An 18,578-nucleotide genomic window follows, 5' to 3' on the forward strand; every position below is an offset into this window, starting at 1 on the left:
AAGAATCTTTTTTTGAGCGTTTTTGATGGATTGTCGCGCAGGGTTTGATTTGCCTCCTTATCCTCTCTTTCTCATCTTTGTAGGTACGTGTGCACACTGCCTATAAAGCGGCACTGAATCGAATGAACACCAGTTGATAGTTCGCGCTCTTTCAGTCTCCCTCGTGCTTTTTCCTGTGTGTGTCTTTTCGTGCGCAATTCGTACCTACAACAGTATGCACCAACTCGCCCAACAAGAAGTTCTTCTTAACTACCTGTTCTCAGTACCCGGCGTTGTAGCTTGGGGCAACAAAGTACTTCAAGGAAACGATGAATCATCACGAAGCTGTGTCAAAATGACCGAAGCGCAATGGCTCAGCACCCACAGTCATGTGACCACAGGATAGTGACGCAATCAATGTGCATTGGAAACAAAGCCAAATAGGCACACAAGGCTGCTGCTTTAGTCGTGGCGCGATCAGCAGATGCCGGGAAATATTTATCGCTCCCTTGGAAACGTTCGCCCTTCCTAGATCTACAGTTTAGGTTCAGTGACCTGGTGGTCAGCAATATGTGTGTTTAAAAGCCAAGCTAGCTGCAACTTGCCGGCTGCCACAGCTTGATGAAGAAATTGAGTAAGGTTTGGAAACAGCGTGTTTTTTTTTCAAAAATTTGGTTGGCATTCATTCCTCTCTCAAATTTGCATCCGAAATCAGACAGACCTCTGTCGAACGCTTTCATTTTAATCGCTCCGCTACGATTAGAGAGATATCGCATATGAATAGCTTCGATGCTTGTTTGCTTGCTTTAAAGCGTCGAACCGGTCCTAGAGTCACTAGCCGAGCATTGCTGAGCACGCTTTCGGTGGTCTGGCCGCACCTAAGCTGAGAAGCGCGACAAATGCTTGAGCCTCTATAAAGGTTCTGCAGGGGCAACAGTTTATGTTTTTAGAACAGGCGCTTCTTGACAATGGTGACGCGCATCTCACCCTGGAGAGAATCGGAGGAACTGTGCCATGGTTCTGCCGTGCCTTTTTGACAGAAATCTCTAGAGATCACATTAGAGACAAGCTCTGCATGCAGCCGCTCTGACGAAAGTGCTTCGAGCAGGGTACGCTTGCCTTGGTCGGCTTGCAATTCTCCCTCGTCACAGCAGCGAGGCTCTGCGCTGCGAGCTTGTGATCTCGGGGAAAATAGTGGAAGACGACACAGTCGCGGCCGTTGTTGTTCGTGGACACGAACGCAGAGTAGTACCTCGTGTTGAACCTGATTCTCAAGGTCGGCTGACACGCTTTGTACGTCGCAACGCACGCAGTACGAGTAAGAACGCATGCAGCACACGAAACAACGCGCGCTGAAAGCTCGCTATAGTGCGCCGAAGCATAGAGAAAGAACGAATAAGAGAGGACACTCCCATAGACCCGAGCGGCCCAATCGATTGTAGCGCATCTAGCGGTTGGTGAGAGCAACAGACCCAGACTTCTTGTTTCGGTTTCACTGGCGCGAATTTCGAATTGCTTCGCGCCACCCGACTGATTCTTGCGCACCAAGCGGTTGGTGAAAGGAACTGGCACTGACTTCTTGTTTCGATTTCACTGGCGCAAATTTCGCATTGCTTGCGCGTTACCGACGTTTGACGGGGCGTCGTCTACAGACGAGATCGATACGCACCCCATCACTCCTCGCGCATATTTATCCAGATCTTTACAACCCAACGTGCCACATACGATCACATCCTGTTAGACTGCAAAATAGAGCCACCTCCGGGTGATCTAGTTACAGCTCCTTCTCTCGAGCGGTGGGAGACCGTGCTGGCTAGCTCTGACCCCAGAACGGCGGTGGAGTGGGCTGATAATGTCGTCGAGGGCTCTGTACTCTCGACCACTTAGCGCGACCTCTTGCCAAGCTCTTTCCGGGAAATAAAATGTTTTACAATCAATTTGGCTGTGGCCGGAGGCGGACAGAATTCCGTGCTTAATTCCTTGTGCCAACTGCGTCGTACCGAAATTATTTGAGCGTAAGTTGTACAGACAACAAACTATAAAACAAGCAGCTTTGGATTCATAGACCAACAAGGGCTCTTTCTGTCTGGCGGGCCTGTCTCCTGTTCGGAGCAAGTGGTAGTTCAACATGCAATATTTAATAAACAGACGGAGTGTCGAGGAAACTGTTTATTCCAGGGCAATAAAATGAATGAGCACATAAAGGCTGCACACAAACTGAGGCCAGTATGGTACTGAAAAGTTAGATAGAAATATAACCCCCTTTCTTAATATAGGGAAATCTGAAAGTATTAACAGAGAAGAGAAAAGACAGGTAGTCACGGTAGACACTAGGCACGGCCAGCTTTGTGAGCTTCGTGTGGCGAGGGTCCATGAAATCTTTTTGCAGTGAAATGGTCACAGCAAATCCTGTATGTGGCATACAGTAGGTTGGCCGGCTTTCTCAGGTCACCTCTTACAGTGTACCGCACCCATGGTGTTATCCTGTAAAGGCGATGATGTACCTAGCGTAAGCGTAATTGCCTGAAAAATATTCTTACACTGGTGCCCCAAGATGTTTGTGCCAGAGGCAGTTAATATAGTCACACTTAAGGAATGAAAATTGTGCGGTCCGCAGCAAGCTTATGACAGGCACTGACCAAAAACCATGCTTTCTTGAGGGGGTCTTTAATTAACACCTACGCTGATTGAAATAATACGTATCAGACAAAGCCAAAAGTTGAAAGCCCTGCTTACATATCCTTTTTTTGCGGCTTTTTTGCGGGTTATCTAAAATAAAAAAAATGTTTAGTCGCTCCGCCACTGCAAGCATTTCGAAATAATCGCTACAATATTTACGAAGCCATAGTGGTAATAATTTACAATACTTTAAACTCAAATGAAGAAGCCGTTTTGCCGAAGCTTTCCTATTATGAAGCTAGCGCTATAAATGTGAATAAACGATTTTTGTTTTCACTCTTACTGCACAAATAGTAAGCGTAAATAAATACAAAACATAAGAAAATTCAACGCACCTGCTGTCCCGTGGTATACGGAAGAAACTAGTCCCTGGCTTCTTGTGCGCTCTGCCGTTGTTCTGGCACCACGACACAGAGCAGTAGCTGCCGTAGGAAGGGCCGCCGGACGGCATGGCAGCGTGTTCTGAAGGATGTTAATGCATGCGTGTGTTACTCTGAATAATCAAAACAATATCAAGTCATAACTATGCTAAAAATTGTTTTCAATGTAACAGCAAATCGCGCCACATTACAATATCGCTGCCACACAAATACACGCAGAACATTTTGAGTCTAAATAGGAGTTGAACGAAGGCGTAGTTAACATATACCCGATACATACGCTAGGATACGAAAATACGGCATGCAATGCGCAATGCGCATCACCACGAGCAAAACAATATATCCGAATTTGGCACATTAATAAGGTCCAAGGTTTGAAGACTGCGCAGCAATTTGGCGTGAAACTGCCCAGCGCAATGAGATATGCTGTATTCATTCGTGCTCTGGGCCCTCATGCCTCCCTCATACCACTCCCTTACTTTTGTAAACAAACCACCCACAAGGCCACCGCGCGTCTTACGCCGTATGTTAACCGTTCACTACGATGTAAAAACGCAACAGTTGCTTGTGCTGACTCTTTATGCCAGTGTTTTCAAGCATAGTTTCTGTAAGAAATGTGCCTCACCTTCTGTTCAACACGAGAGAAGTAGCTTCTGCAGCACAGCAACACCGACGCAGCCGACGCCCACAGTCACGTGCAAATGACAGTGCAGACGACGGTCGAAAAAAACAAAACAAGAAAACTTCGGAGCGTTTTTCAATAAATTGCCTCTTCATATATATGTTCAAAACAGTGGCGTTGAAGAATAACATAATTATTTAGCGGCAAGAAGTTTGTGTGCTTTAATATAAGAACATTTATTTTGCGTTTGCGTCCTCTGGCATTCGTTAAGAATACCAGACGCTTGCGTAGTCGTGACGTACTTTCTGAAGCCAGTTTCTGCCGAGTGTCCTCTCTTTATTTTTTCTTTCTCTATGGCCGAAGTTTTCCCGGCTCCTCAACGTGACGTCACGTTCGCCTACATGGACGCGGTTTCCCTCTCCGCTGTTCTCCTCTCTTGCACTCGCGCGGGACGCGGGAGATTTAAACATCGCGCATTCAATTGGTGATTGCACCACTGTTTCAGCCAAAATCGAAAAAATAACTTGACAGACGTTATAAGCAACGACACTACTTCACAAACCTGCAGGGAAGGTTAGCTGATTCGAAAACCGCATCAGTACCCCTCTAAGTGTATCGGATCCACTTGAATAATTCAGTCCCGCCATTGCTCTCGCGCAAAAAAATGCGCCACTAAATTGAAGAATGATGCAAACGGGAACGCACGGAACGGCGTGAAAGGGTAGAAGTGTCTAAACTGCCATATTGCCCGGTGCTACCAGTAGCTTGGGCGGCTAACTCTGTCCCGAAAATTCCCGAATGACCCCGGATATGAAATGGGGCGAGAGAACACAAACGACCGAAATATTTCTTAATAGAAATAAAAGTCGCATTATAAGATGTATCTGAAGACAAGGCAGAAAGCAGAGAGAGAGAGAATCAGAGTAAAATTGAACAGGCATAGAGGAGGAGTTACGAATAGCATAATCGACGGCACAATGAAAGGCTACAAGCTCAGAGGCATAAGCACCACAGAGTGGTTCGAAAGAGAGACGAGGAACGTAGCAGCACCAGCTGAGCGATAAGTGAAAGACCCATCAGTGTAAGTATGCAGTGCACGTTGAAAACAAACGAATGTGGCTTCCTGAGAACTAATTTGAACAAAAGAAAATTTGAATTTTGATGAGTGATGGTCGGACCAGGGATAAATTAAAGGTTGAATTTCAGATGGGTTATAAAATGTATTACCGCCTCCTATGGATTGCCGTAACGTGAAAAGCATGAACACTGCATATTACTAGTTAAGATAAATACTAAAAGGAAGAACGTTTCCAAGAACATGAAGAGCAGCGGTTCGCGTAGTACTGTAGGCACCAGTAAGAGCAAGAAGGGGAATTCGTTGAAGCGATCAGAGGCGATCTCGTAGTCGGGAAAGGGGGCAATCAAACCACCAAGCTGGGGGGCTTAGGTAATCGTAGGAAGAATAATCTGATGATAAATATGGCGCATATACATACATACATACATACATACATACATACATACATACATACATACATACATACATACATACATACATACATACATACATACATACATACATACATACATACATACATACATACATACATACATACATACATACAAGTTTTATTCTCCACAAAGAAGTGGAAGGAGGCGGAGGGAAAAGCCGTACATTTGCGGCTTGAAAAATCAAAATGAGAAAGAGAAACACGAAAATGGAAATGGAACCAATTAAGGAGCTTGGTGGTAGATGCAAGAATTTTCGTTTGAAAATGGTTAACATGGGGAATAAAGCTTAGAGTCAAAGACAACGCCTAATAATTTAATGCTCGGTTCAAACTTCAGACAGGAATTGTCAACTCGAAGAGTTGGCTTACAATTGTCTAACGCCGGCACTCCATATAAAAAAACAAAACATAAGAACCCTTTTCTAAGCTTAACTGAACGCTAGATGTGGTACCCAAGATCTTGGATTAAAGGTAGAACATTTGAACTCAGCGTTGACAAATCATGGCTAGTTTTACCAGGGACAAATATAATGGTGCCATCTGCATATGCCTGAATGTGGATAGGTGAGGGGACAGGAAGGTTTAAGACATTGTACAGTAAAAAGCTCCAAAGTAACGACGAAAGTGACGAACTGTGCGGACTGCCGAGGGAAGAAGGCTGAGGAAGGAGATTTGTAGGTGAAATGGCGGTTATGAAGGAAAGACGCGAGAAGAGAATATAGATTTCGAGGGCAACGATGTTTCTGCAAAAATGCAAGTCCAAAGGGTGCCACACGTTAACAAATCCTCCTCTGAAGTCATAAAAAATTGGAACCACAGGAATTTTTCTTTGCTTATAACTATTTAAGAACAGCCGCAAACGATAGAGAGCCATAGTTGAAACCGTACTGATTTCTATCATGTAGTAAATTTTGGAACATAAAGTAATACAGCCGACCTTATAGTAAACGCTCGAGCACTTTACCGAAAGACGAATTAATACAGATCGGTCGGTAAGAATTCCGAAGGAGATTTGGTCTATTCCGTTTGGAAACAAAAGTAAACCCGCCAATTCTTCATTTCTGAGGAAAGTAACCAAAGTGCAAGGTAGAATTAAATAGGCAGACTAAAAACGAGATATGAGCGTTAAACAAAGCGACAACAACACGAGGAGATTTATTATCACGCCCAGGAGAATAACACATATCTAATGAATTGATTAAAGTGTCGATCTCCACAGTGGTGTACGGTAAATCTTGAACTGAGTTATTTTAAGGCGGCGCAGTATATCCCGAAAGTTAGTATGGACATGAGATCGTGGGAGGAATCATCTGTAGCAACGTGAGTACGAAGGAGCAACTTTATAGTGTCAGGAACTGTTTCTGTATATACACCATCGGCGTACTGCAGAGAGGGGATAATGGAAGGTGAGCTTACCAAAAGCATGTTTATATGGCTTACCAAAGAAAAATTTTCGCGTAGCTGTGGAACATACCTCCTCTAAATAACTGTCATATGATATGGTAATGTTCAATCGATACATTGCAAGAGCTTTATAATAAATTTGACGGTGGAAATTTTTCAGCTGAGGGTGTGCAGTGCGTTGCAAACGGCGACGAAGAACGAGCACATGGGACCTCTCCATGCTCAAATCAGCCGTCCACCAAATGGAGCCCTCGGGAAACTTTATTTTACCAAATGCAAGTTTTCTGTTAAAGTGTAATGAAGGTGGCACTAAATTTAGTGAGGACAAGGTGAAGAGCACACGCTGAATGAAACTGATGATTGTAAAAAGATATTAACCAAGGCAGAGAAGTTAACTGAGAAATTGTATGATCGAAGCTGGCTCTATTGAGCCATTTGAACGGCGACGACGGTTGAGAAAGAAAGGAGTGTGTAATAAATCTTTGCTCAGAAAGTGATGAATCAGAAATGACTTCCCGAGATAGCCCTTTGTAAGTAAATTAGGAGAAGTGAAGCTGTGGTGAATCCAACTTGAAGCGTACGGAGTTCCGTAGGCTGGTAAAGAGTCCGAATTATTAAGAACAGGGTATTAGAAGCCGCAAAAGCTTGAACATGAGTTCTAGCGTCTGTGATATTGCCGCCCCATAAAATATTTTGCATTCAAATCAAAATGCATTAAAATCGCAGCAAATGATATTCGGTCAGTAGATAAAGTCTATGTACAAGTGGTAAGTAAAGCCGGAGATGCTGCGATACCTGCCAAGGCGGGATATATACTGCTATAAAAAGAATTGCAGAGTTATGTAGGAAATACGATAGAAACAGCTTCGTGAGTAATAAAAGTGGGAAAGATATAAAAGTACGATTTTGTGGTAGTATGACACACGGAGCGTTTTTAGGTGAACAGATTTTGTGAAAAATGGAAGGAATTACTGCAAATTCATTATGGGTAGTAATATACGGGTGGCCGACAGTGGTGACTGTGATATTGTTTTCCTGAATATACTTTACCATTGGTGAAGTCGCACAACGGGTGTGATCCATATAGACTTAATTCGACTTATATCCATATCGACATAATTAGTGCGGGCACGGGTCCTGTTCGCGCGTTGACGCAAGAGTGAACAAGACACATGCCCCGCAGTATGTCCGGACGGGCGACCAGCGGCAACCCAAGCGGCGCACGTCTTATTGGGATCAGAGATTAGAGAAGGGCAGGCCGCCAGGGCATGTGACCCCGCACAGCGGTTACAACAATGCCTAGAAGGATCGTTTTGAAGAGTGTGTGGCTTCAAAGCGTGGCCATACTGCGCGCAACAGGTGCAGAGCGGGGCATACGGCTTTTCGTGCACCTCGTCCGAAGTCTACCCGACGGTCCCGCTACGTGCCGCGAATAGACGGGCGAAGGCAGGGGGTCCACCTCGAGGACATGGACGACCTGCCCGGATTTTTGGGGAAAAGAGAGCCTTACCTTGAAGGAAGATGGATCAGATGGAGACTGGGGTTCCGGTGGTTAAGTCGCATGACTAGGTCCTGCGGCCGCACGTCGGGGTCGACCCCAGTCAGGTGCATGTGGGGGTTGCCCTATCGGGGGACAAGGACATTTATCGAGGTTCTAGTGGCCTCGATGCGGGTAATGGTGGCCTTGAGGTGGTGCAGGTCTGCAGGGTCACTGGAGGCAACCGTTAGGGTACGAAGGGAAGGCCGAAGGGCAACAGCTCCGATGCACTCAACCTCGGGATCGATATTCGCCTTAATCAATGCCGCCACCTCGCGCCCGGCGTCCGTCGAGGCCGCGACGGAAGTTAAGAACAGCTGATATGGCCGTTGGTCTGGTCGGGAGTGCCCAGCAGGATGAGGATCTGGCAGGTCAGGGGTCGCATCCAGGGCTAAACTTCCCATATCCCTCCATATAACAGCAACCGAAGCACCACGCTGGGCGTCAGCGAAAGCCCGCGGGACCAGTGCCTCATCCTTCAGGCTGCGAATTTCCTCCTCAGCCGCGGTGAAACTAGCGGTCATCTAGCGGTCAACGTCGTCCAGCTCGCGCTCTCTAGCCTCCAAAGGCGTCTAGAGCGTCCTTGAATAGTTGGTCTCCAGAGACAGCACGCCAGAGACAGCACGGCGCAGGCTGCAGGACCTATCTTGTTTTCCTTGTCCAAAATCGCAGTCATAATCTGTTCATGAGCCCGCATGGCGTCACCGTCCACACCCAATTCCAAGCGGGCGGGTTGCGGCGAGTTCGGAACCCCTGTCGACTGCAGTGAGAGACCAGGCTGCCACTAAAGCGGTGGAACTGCAGGTACTAAGGGGGCACAGGAGGTACCTACAAAGTGAATGACCAGGGTGGGCTCCCGAAGCACGCCAAGAGGTAAATGATGCCCGTGTAGTCCGAAGGCTGGTCCGAGGCAGTGCCAGGATTCACCCAGCACGAAGAAGAGCCGCCCGGAGGTGGCGAGTGATCTGGAGCAATCTGGTCGGCCATAGCCAAGCTGATAGCTGATAAGCATAACCATCCAGGCGCCAGAAACCACACACCGGCAAAACTACGAAATGAAAACACGGATCTCGAAGGAGAAGGTCATTCGGAAGGTGCCTGAAGTTTGTAGGGCCTTTCAGGGTAACAAGATACGTCAAGAGGCCGTGGTGCTGAAAAAGGCAGAATTGCAAGAGCAGCGAAATCAATCACCGCCACTTCTTCCTTCGCAGAGGCGAACCGTGCGGCTCAGGAACAGGGGTAAGCCCCAGAGGCCGGTTCTTTCCCGCTTCCTTTTCAATGTAGCTATGCGAGACCTCCCAGCAGCCGTAAGGGAACTGGAAAATTTTAAATTCAGCATGTACGCGGAAGACTTCAATCTCTGGATTAACCTGGGCTGGCACGCGAGCACAGAGGAACGCATGCAGGCAGCATCAGACATCGTCGTTTTCGATGAGCCCGAGAGGGACCTGCCATGCTCTCCGCAGAAATCTGAACTCCTTGTTTACAATCTAAAAGCGCTCAGGTGCAAACGCGAAATAAATCTCAGCACGAATTAGAAACCTAGGCATTTTCCTACAAGCAGGTGGATATAATCTGGCAATAATGAAGAATCTAGACAATAAACATCGCACTGGTAACAGATATATTCAGAAGAGTCACGCTCAAGGGTCAAGGCGTAACAGAGCCTTCTAAAAGTGCTGCAGGCCTGCATTATCAGACGAATATGCTATGCCAGTCCTTATCTCAGACAGATGAAAAGCACAGAATAGAATAGACGCATTATCAGGCGATGCGTAAAGACGGTGCTGGGCTTCCCATTACGACCTCAGTGGAGTGCCTGCTCAAAATGGGGAGCATAATAATTGGACTACATTGGCGGAAGCAGTTCATATGGCGCAGCTAAAAATACTGAGCCCAAGTAACACACGCAGAACCGTACTGGTTGAGTGTGAGATCAGAAAGGGGTGAGGGACGAACAGATATTCTTCAAAAATGTAGCGAAAACATACTCACCCTCACTCTTCCCAAAAACATGCACCAGATCTATAATATGGAACATAGACAAAAAAACGCGGAAGCGTTTAAAAGAACATAGATAAAGAGAAACCTAATGAAGACGCCTACGTAGATGTGGCTAGTGGAATGTCGGGTGCGGCAGTCTCCATGGTGGTCAGCGGCCGCGCCCTACCAGTCGCCACCGCATCCATAAGAAGCCGAAACATAGATACTGTTGAGGAAATTGGAACAGCCCTCGCTTGCGTTGGAACGACAGTAAACATCATAGTTAGCAATAGCGAAACGGCCATCTGAAATTTTGGTAGAGAAAGGGTCTCGAAAGAGGCAAGCAAAATTCTACAAGTTCTAAACTGAACCGTCGTACGATAACCCGGACCCCGCAAACGAATCAGTGCCAGGTAATGAGATGGCACACGAGTTAGTCTGAGCTCTCTACTTCTGGGAAACCGTAAAGCTACCCGCTGTCGGGGACTGGATGAGCGCACAAAAGCCTACACTGCAATTGTCGAGCACTATAGACTTGGAAGGTCTCTGCCACCACCGGGCCAAACGTTAAGCAACAGAGAGGCAGTCGCTTGGCGGCGCCTGCAAGCTGGTAATTTTCCAAATCCAGACTGGCTGTTCCTCATGCGAATTGAGCACAGCCCAGATGATAAATGTAAAATTTGCGGAGAAAAGGGTACTCTTGATCATATAATCTGATAATATTCTGGCTCCCCAGGCGTCAGGAAAAATATTAGCAGTAGATATGCCTGGGAGGCCTTCGGGAATAGGTGGCCTCCTACATGGGTGAAAAATAAAGTCCTTCTTTATCTGTCGGTGGGGATGGTTGGATTCATGAAGTGTAGAACATCTGGCCACCGTAGTTTATACTTTAAATTGAGGGCAGAGGTTTTGATCACGACGGCCTTGACGGGAAAGTCGGTAATGATGTGCATAAAAATGAGGTGCATAATTAGGTGAATAAAATAATTGCCTTTATCTAAATACTGACTCATCAGTGAGTGAAACTGAATAGTTGTGAAGACGCGGCGGAACTTCCTAATACCGATGTCCCCCGGACTCCATGTGAGATCTTCTGAAGTAAAGTGCTTCTCCATCCAGAGTTTGTAATAATATTAGGACGAACCTTCTTTCTCCTTCCCCACCCTGATATATGCTAACATTTCAAACCCTGCAGCCAGCCATTATCATCCACGTTATACCAATGCAATGTTCATCGGAACGGTTTTTGTTGGTAGAGCATCGTATTGCGACATGGTGCACCTCAAGTTGGTAGAGGACCCTAGCAGAGTATTCCTGGCCGAACTTATGCAAGTAGTATTTTCATAGAGGAACATCTACGAAAGGAGAGCCAGCGTTTCCTGCACGGAAACAAATGGTCTTAGGGAGCGCCTAAAAGAAGCAATCGCTGAAAGGCTTGCCACTTAGACTGACCTCCGACGCCATTTTTAAACTCGTCGTGTGCGCACCAAACGCCGTGGAGGGCGCAACCAAGCTATCACCATTCAGCTCGTCATGGGACGTGAGTTTTGGCCACGCTGCAACTCCTCCTGCTGCCGCAGCGGCGGTGGCCTAGGCGTTGAAACATCCGCCTGGCATGCGGAGTTGGATCCCCAGTCCCGCCGGGTACACCAGTGACAGAATAGGTACCCCAGCCTGGTGTTGGGCGTATTTGGAGCGAGATGCTTGGAAAATGGGTCTTGGACCCCCCCCCCCCCCCCAGCATCTTTTGAATAGAGGAAAAAAAATTGTGCCATTGCGTTCTTTGGCCACAGATAACCTGTAGTCATAAAAAATCACCATTAGGAAATTCTCCTGTTCCGCACTAGATAAGACCTGGTGGAACGGGCAGAGTTGCGCACCTGCTGTCGGCCTCCGGGGGCTGCCGCGTCTCCGGCCACGGCGAACTGTCGGCGCTCCAGGATCCTCGCCAGGTTGCGCACACGCTCCTGGAGCCTGACAACGCGCTCGAAGAGTCGCAGCATGGGGACATTGCCCCCTTGCGCCTCGAGCAACGACAGCAACAGGCGGGACATGGCGGGGCTCAGCAGCCGGACGCCGCCAGCCACTGGTTCAGAGTGGCGGCGGCTGCCCTCCGCGGTTTGGACGATGGGCAGGGTGATCTTGATCCAGCGCAAGAACGTCCTGCGCGAGGCGCAAAGGGGGTGCACATGCTGCACTTCGCTCGCTGTATAGCGATGCAAGGGACAGGCAACACGTTAGTCGTTTTGCTCTCTGTCTTATTCAGAAGAAAATGGAAACATCGGCTTGCGCAGTCCTCGAGGGGCGGCCGACAGAATCTGAGTGGTCGCTTTCACCGGCGCATTCACCGGCGGGTCACGCTCGCTAATGTATGTCGGCAATACGGCAGACACCTAGTAGGGCACCATTAAATATCCCCGCACTCCACGCTCAGAAAGGCTCCCAGCAATCTGTTTCCAAGGTTGGCTAAATACACTCGCCTCTGCGCGGATTATCCATGTTACATAATTCCACCATAAAAAAAAATCACTATCTCTTTTTTCGTAGCCTTTGCGCGCCAAAATTAATCTCTAAGAGTACCGGCAATAGCCGCACCAACCATTAGATCTGCTTCTTTGCATATGAGGAGAGGCCTCGTTCTAGTTTGAGGAGAGGCCGCGAAAAATAGTGTAAATTTTGTGTGTGGTGAGCGTCCAGCGTAGAGTATGTATCGTTCCAGAATGCACCCTCTGCTATCGCGTCGTCTGTCCATAATGGGGTACCTCAAAAATAAGGCAAATCATGCTGTACAGTATGCTAGTTAAATAATCTGAAATAATTACATTTTTAACATTAACAGATAGATGCCGTTTCAGTTAAAGATTTCCCCGCCCTGGGCATCCTTTGTGCAACATGCTAATTAAGTAAACAGAAATAAGTGAAAGATTTCTCCGCAGGGAGCATCTACAGAGTTCTTAATTCAGAAGAAAAGAATGATCTCGGGCACATTCCGGAACATTGCCTACATTTACCAAAACGTTTTACCCTTGCTATTACCATTGTTAGAACCCTGAGAGAAAGCAGTTCAATGTTAACGGCAAGGAGTAGCTGGCAGAGCGGACTTCCCTGCTTAATAAAAAACCGGATTTGTACAGCGCTGAGAGATGGCTAGTAATTATCAAACGCGTATAATAATGACTAATGATGGCCTTTAAATATATTTGGCAAAATTCAGTACATTCTAGAAGAGAAAACACAAAAAATGGCGCACACGGTAAAATGCATTCGAAAGATGGATCATGAGAGCAGGAGGAGGTTTGACAATTCTTAGTTTTATAGCGCGCGAATGAAAGCAGACATCGCTTATTTCAAGGTGATAGGATAATGTTGCCAAGTATTGTGTAGTGCACGTTTTCCGACGTGATGATCTGTAGACGTACAATAACTGCAGTTTGCCACTTCATGCCGCACGCTGGTACAACTGTTTAAACGTGAAACGGTTTCGCTGACGGCGTTATTAGCCAAAACCCGGCCACAGTCAAAACCTGTTTAAGCTCCCGAAGAGCCAGCCTCACCGGCATGAACGCAAGACTGTGACCAGATTTTCATAACTGGCTCGAAAAAAAGACGAAATCTCTAGTGCTCCTCTGAGCCTCCTTGCTCCAGTCTCTGACCGATATCTTCCTCCCACTCCTGCAATAGCCCCATCGGGGCTGCAGTATATTAAATAAATAAATAAATAAGTAAATAAACAAACGTGTTTATCTCTCATGGACTGGAATGAAACGCCGTTCTTCCTGAAAAATTCACTTTCGTAGCATACAGGCATTATCAGTCGGGGTGCGACTGCAAAAATGAATAAAGTAATATTGAGCAATTTTTATTGTCTCAAGGGTAACTTCGGCAAAATAGCTCCATGGCACAAGATGTTAATCGATCATTAGAGGTGCGGTAAAGACTCACTTCCCAAACTCCCCCCCCCCCCCCCCCCAGAGAACCCGAGCACCAGGCAAAGGGAAAGCTTTCACCCATTAAATCACCGGTGTGTACCCCGCGTCTATGAAGATGGGCCCACGCACTTCCCGCATGCGAGGGGGATGCTCAAACTATTAGGGCAAACGCTGCAGTCCGGGAAAATAGGTGACCCACAGGCTCACAAATGGCAATAGAAAGAGTGCGCATTTCTATGTTCAGATGTGACGCTTCGTTTCCAATAATCGCCTTACCGTATTGCAGCCAGAGTGAAGTGCTTTCCACATCCTTTCTATTCTGTTTTTAGTTCCTCTTTTTTCAACGCTCGGTAGCATAGTTAGACTCATCGCAATAATATACTGAAATCATAGGAAATGCTGTATTTGTTTGAGCATCTCGCATTGTGATCGATTGCCGTTTTCTGATCACAATATCGTGAACTTGGTTTCCTGATATTTACTAACGTCGCTACGCCACAACTGGCTGAACATCCCTCAACGGCCACCCATTGCACAGTGGGTTCAGGAAGTGCCTTGTTCTCAGCGCTGCCGAATAAAATGCGCGGTAAACTGTGCTTCGTTGCAGAGCGTTGACTACCAATGGAACTTCTGTAGGAGAAGTAACAAAGAGTTCCTTCGCTTTTTTAACATTTGATGCCTCTCGACTAACCAGCCCCAATTTGCAATACCCTTTTCTCTCTCTCTCTCTTATACCACTTGTCTCACCCCTAAACGATATCCCCTTCAGCGGCAGTGAAGCCCCCAAATATTTAGGCAGGCATGGCTTCTGTCCCGCTAGCGAAGACAAGTTTTTCTTTGACTTGCTAACACCCGTAGACAGCACCTGCACGTGCACTGGACGTAGTTTATTGCAGTGCCATTTTTCGAATAGCGAGAGGTGTTCGCAGATCTCATCAAAAATGTACAGTAGCACCACACAATTTTAGTATTAGAAATGAAGAAAAGCACAATATGGAACCCAGGCAGCGTTTCTCAAATGCTAAGGACCTAACTTTTCTTAAGGCATTTGTCTCAACGAAGTTTTATGGCACCAGCTTCTGAGAACAGCTTTTGCGGTGAATAAGCATTTATTAGATTAAGGAGATCTCTTAAAATTCTCTTCGTTTCATCATCATAATCATCATCAGCAGGACTACGCCCACTGTATGGAAAAGGCCTCTCCCATGTCTCTCCATTAACCCTGTCCTTTGCCAGCAGCAGCCACTGTGTCTCTGCAAACTTATTAATCTCATGCGCCCACCTAACTTTCTGTCTCCCCCTGCCACGCTTGCCTTCCCTTGGAATCCACTCCGTTACCCTCAAGGGCCAGTGGTTGTTCTGCCTTCGCATTACATGCATTGGTCACGCCCACTTCTTTCTCTTGATCTTGACTAGAATGGCATTAACTCGGGTTTGTTCCCTCCCCCAGCTTCCGGTCTCTTAACGTTATGCCTATCACATTTATTTCCAGATCTCGCTGCGTTGAACTTCAGCTGAACCCTTTTCGTTACCCTGCAGGTTTGTTCCCCACAGGTGAGTACCCGTTTAGTACACTGCAATGTAGTACACATCCGATTATAATTCTGCGCTGCCAGCTGCGTATTTTGAAGCTAAATATTTAGTTTTTTTATTATAAGCTTATATTAGTATTAGCTAAACAGCTACAAAAATTCGTTTTGGTGAAGTTTAGCACAGAGGAGTTGAAGTCACAAAAAAGCCACTGTTATAATGTGCCTGCACAATCCTCTCTTCAGGAACAAAAATTGATTTCGCTGATTGCAAGCACTCATGCCAGGGTTTATCGCTCTGTCTTGTTGACAACAAGTCACACAGAAAAGGAACTGTGGCGGAAACCAGCAGAAAGAGTTGTCGTAACATCCCTTTTGAGCTACATATCCCAGGCGCCACCATGCTTTCATCGAGTGAGCACGATCACAGGTTGATAACGGTCTCCCTGGGGCATAAACTACTTGTCTTTTTATTCTTTCTCTTGCGACAGCGGAAATTTTGTCTCTGGGGATGGCTGCAATCAACCATACTTGTGAGCTTCGGCCGCCTGACTAAACAAAGGACAATGTGATTACGCATCCATTGGCTGAGGTTTTGGGGTTGTATTTCTTTATCATTGCCTGCAGCAATGCATCCCTCAAAAAATAATTGAGCGAGTGGGAGACAGGCGCTCGTTGGTTATTGCATCTGAAATATATCTTGTCATTAAGTGGCCGGAATTCGTGCAAGATAACTGATTTCTCGCTGAAAAACACCCTGAAGTTTTGAAATGTGAGATTGAAACCTGCATTCAACGCCATGCAAGTATGCTTGCTCAAAGTGCTGTTACTGCACCATTTTTTCTGCGCTGAGGTGGGCCTTATAACACATGTGCTGGGTTTTCACTGCAAATTCAACGTGCACAGGCATTATCCTCCATTTGAGATTGTTCTGTTCTAAAGACCAATACCAAATGTAACTTGCGATTATAGCATTACCACATGAAATACCAGGTCTTTCAGTTTAAGCGAAGTAAATTTGTGTTAACAATGCTCTTTCAGTTATGCAGGGGCCTCTGCAGCACAATAATATCTGGTTTGGCAAACATCAGAAACCATTTAAATAACGTTAACTAGTTATGCACCTAAATAATTTGTCATAACTTTTTGACTACAACTGTTAACTACTGGTTGCAATTAGAGACTTGTAGCCGTTCGCTACTAATAGCCATATATTTTTTTCTGAATTTCGAAAAAGCGATTGCCCTCTCCGCTCTGCCTCGACAAAGCCTGGCTGCATCGTGCCGAAATACATGCGCTTTCAAAAGCATGCATGAAAAGCAGGCCCTCCAGTGCACGTAAGGTTGAAGGTTGAAGGTTTATTTCCGCAACTAGGTGTTGGGAGGACAGCCAGGAAAGAAGCTGTATAGACAGCGTGAGAGGTCCTGGCTTCCTCTTACAGTGCAGCATTGACGGCGGCGGAGTACGACATCAAACAAAATGTGAGGAGAAAAAACACGTATGTTCCGTACAGAGAACGAGATATGTACGTTGTGTACGCAGTGCATTGTGCTTGTAAAGAAAAAAAAAAGAACTACATTAGATCCAAGTAATCGGAGAAGCCAAGTTCTGTCAAGCTTCAGCGGCGAGGCAATCACATTTTGGAAATTTTAAAAACTGATGTGGCTATTCCCCGGGGCCGGCTACAAGCCTCTATTTGCAACCAGCAGCCTAACTGCTATAGTAAAAAACTTAATTATCAGAAATTAGTTAAGAGGCAAACCAGTTATCATTACATGCATTCTGATGTCTGAAAACGCAGGTATTATTGTGTTGCAGAAGCCGTCTTCATACGTGAAAAACCCCGCCGCGGTGGCTCAGTGGTTACGGTGCTCGGCTGCTGACTGAAAGGCGCGAGTGTCGTTTCTTCGTGCATTCGTGTTTCATCGCGCTGTTTCTTCCTTTTAAATATCTCATTCGCAAGTATCCATGCGGCCACATTTGCTTCTTCATAGCTCTCTCTATGGTAATTGATTCGTCGCACCTGTAAATATTCTCGGCTCCGAATAGGACATGGAGGTGCCTTTACGCGGAGAGGAGCTGGAATGAAAGCGCCAACTTTAGAAACCAGACCACCACGTTTTCAAAGCAGGACGCGCAACGGAGATCTGACGGAAATATTTTCAGCAATATTCCTTGGGCAATTTTCGCTTAAGTTTTCGGTGTTTGTGTTCCGGCCTATTAGGCAAGGAATAACGCCTGACTGAAGGGCTGTTGCGGGCAGAACAAATCATGAATGCGCCACTCAGGATGTGCAAAAAATTGGTAGGCCTTTATTTACTTTTGCCTTCGCGTTGTTATAAACACTGGAACAAATCTTTCATCACGACTGGAGTAAACGTATAGTACCCTAAGTGTAAAGAAATTTTTAGTCTTATTTTAGCTGCTTGTGTGAGCGTTCTTCTTTAGCCTGTTCCACCATTCATCTGCTTCAGGTGCTGCTTAAACTCATTTAAAGATAAGGTGATATTAGTAAGTCGCATCGACCAATAACAATCATGGAAATACGTTTCGGGTCCCACGCGGGAGCCTTGTTGACATTGAGGCAAAACGTTGTGGAGGTGTCCCTTATATGCGGCGTATAAACGATCCCAGGCATCTCGCATAGATAGGTGGCAAATTCCCGTCAGTGAGTCAGTTTGGCAGTCAGCGTCTAGCCGTTGCGCGGTGCAGAACATTATTTTTTAACTCGGCAGGCTCTCAAGTCGGCGGACATCATAGACTTGTTTCGCTGCCACTGGAACAGCGTAAACCGTTCATTACTCCAGAAATCGAGGGATCTTCGTGGCGCATGCGTCCTCTTGCTGGGCTGAGTCTGGACTGCGACAGATTGCGGTCTTTGACATCTCGAATATCTTGACCTGCCATCGACACCATGTGATGCAGATGGCCCGTAGTTAAAGCCTGTGCCTACCAGGCTTCGTCGCAGTCAGAGGCGAGCCGTTGCTCGGTGCTGGACATTATTTTTTAACTCGGCAGGTGATTA

The 18,578-nt window shown here is 46.4% G+C and overlaps 1 protein-coding gene across 1 annotated transcript in view; it reads right to left on the reverse strand.

The window, feature by feature from the left end:
• Positions 1-18,578, reverse strand: part of LOC149345304 (uncharacterized) — a 144,385-nt gene that overhangs the window by 36,766 nt on the left and 89,041 nt on the right. Inside the window, exon 4 of the mRNA XM_089542745.1 lies at positions 11,976-12,258. Within this exon, the coding sequence (XP_089398871.1) occupies positions 11,976-12,258 (283 nt within the window). The remainder of the gene's footprint in view (positions 1-11,975; positions 12,259-18,578) is intronic.

Source organism: Amblyomma mixtum, chromosome 5 (assembly GCF_055824585.1).
Source record: "Amblyomma mixtum isolate Tamu chromosome 5, ASM5582458v1, whole genome shotgun sequence".
Taxonomy (NCBI): domain Eukaryota; kingdom Metazoa; phylum Arthropoda; class Arachnida; order Ixodida; family Ixodidae; genus Amblyomma; species Amblyomma mixtum.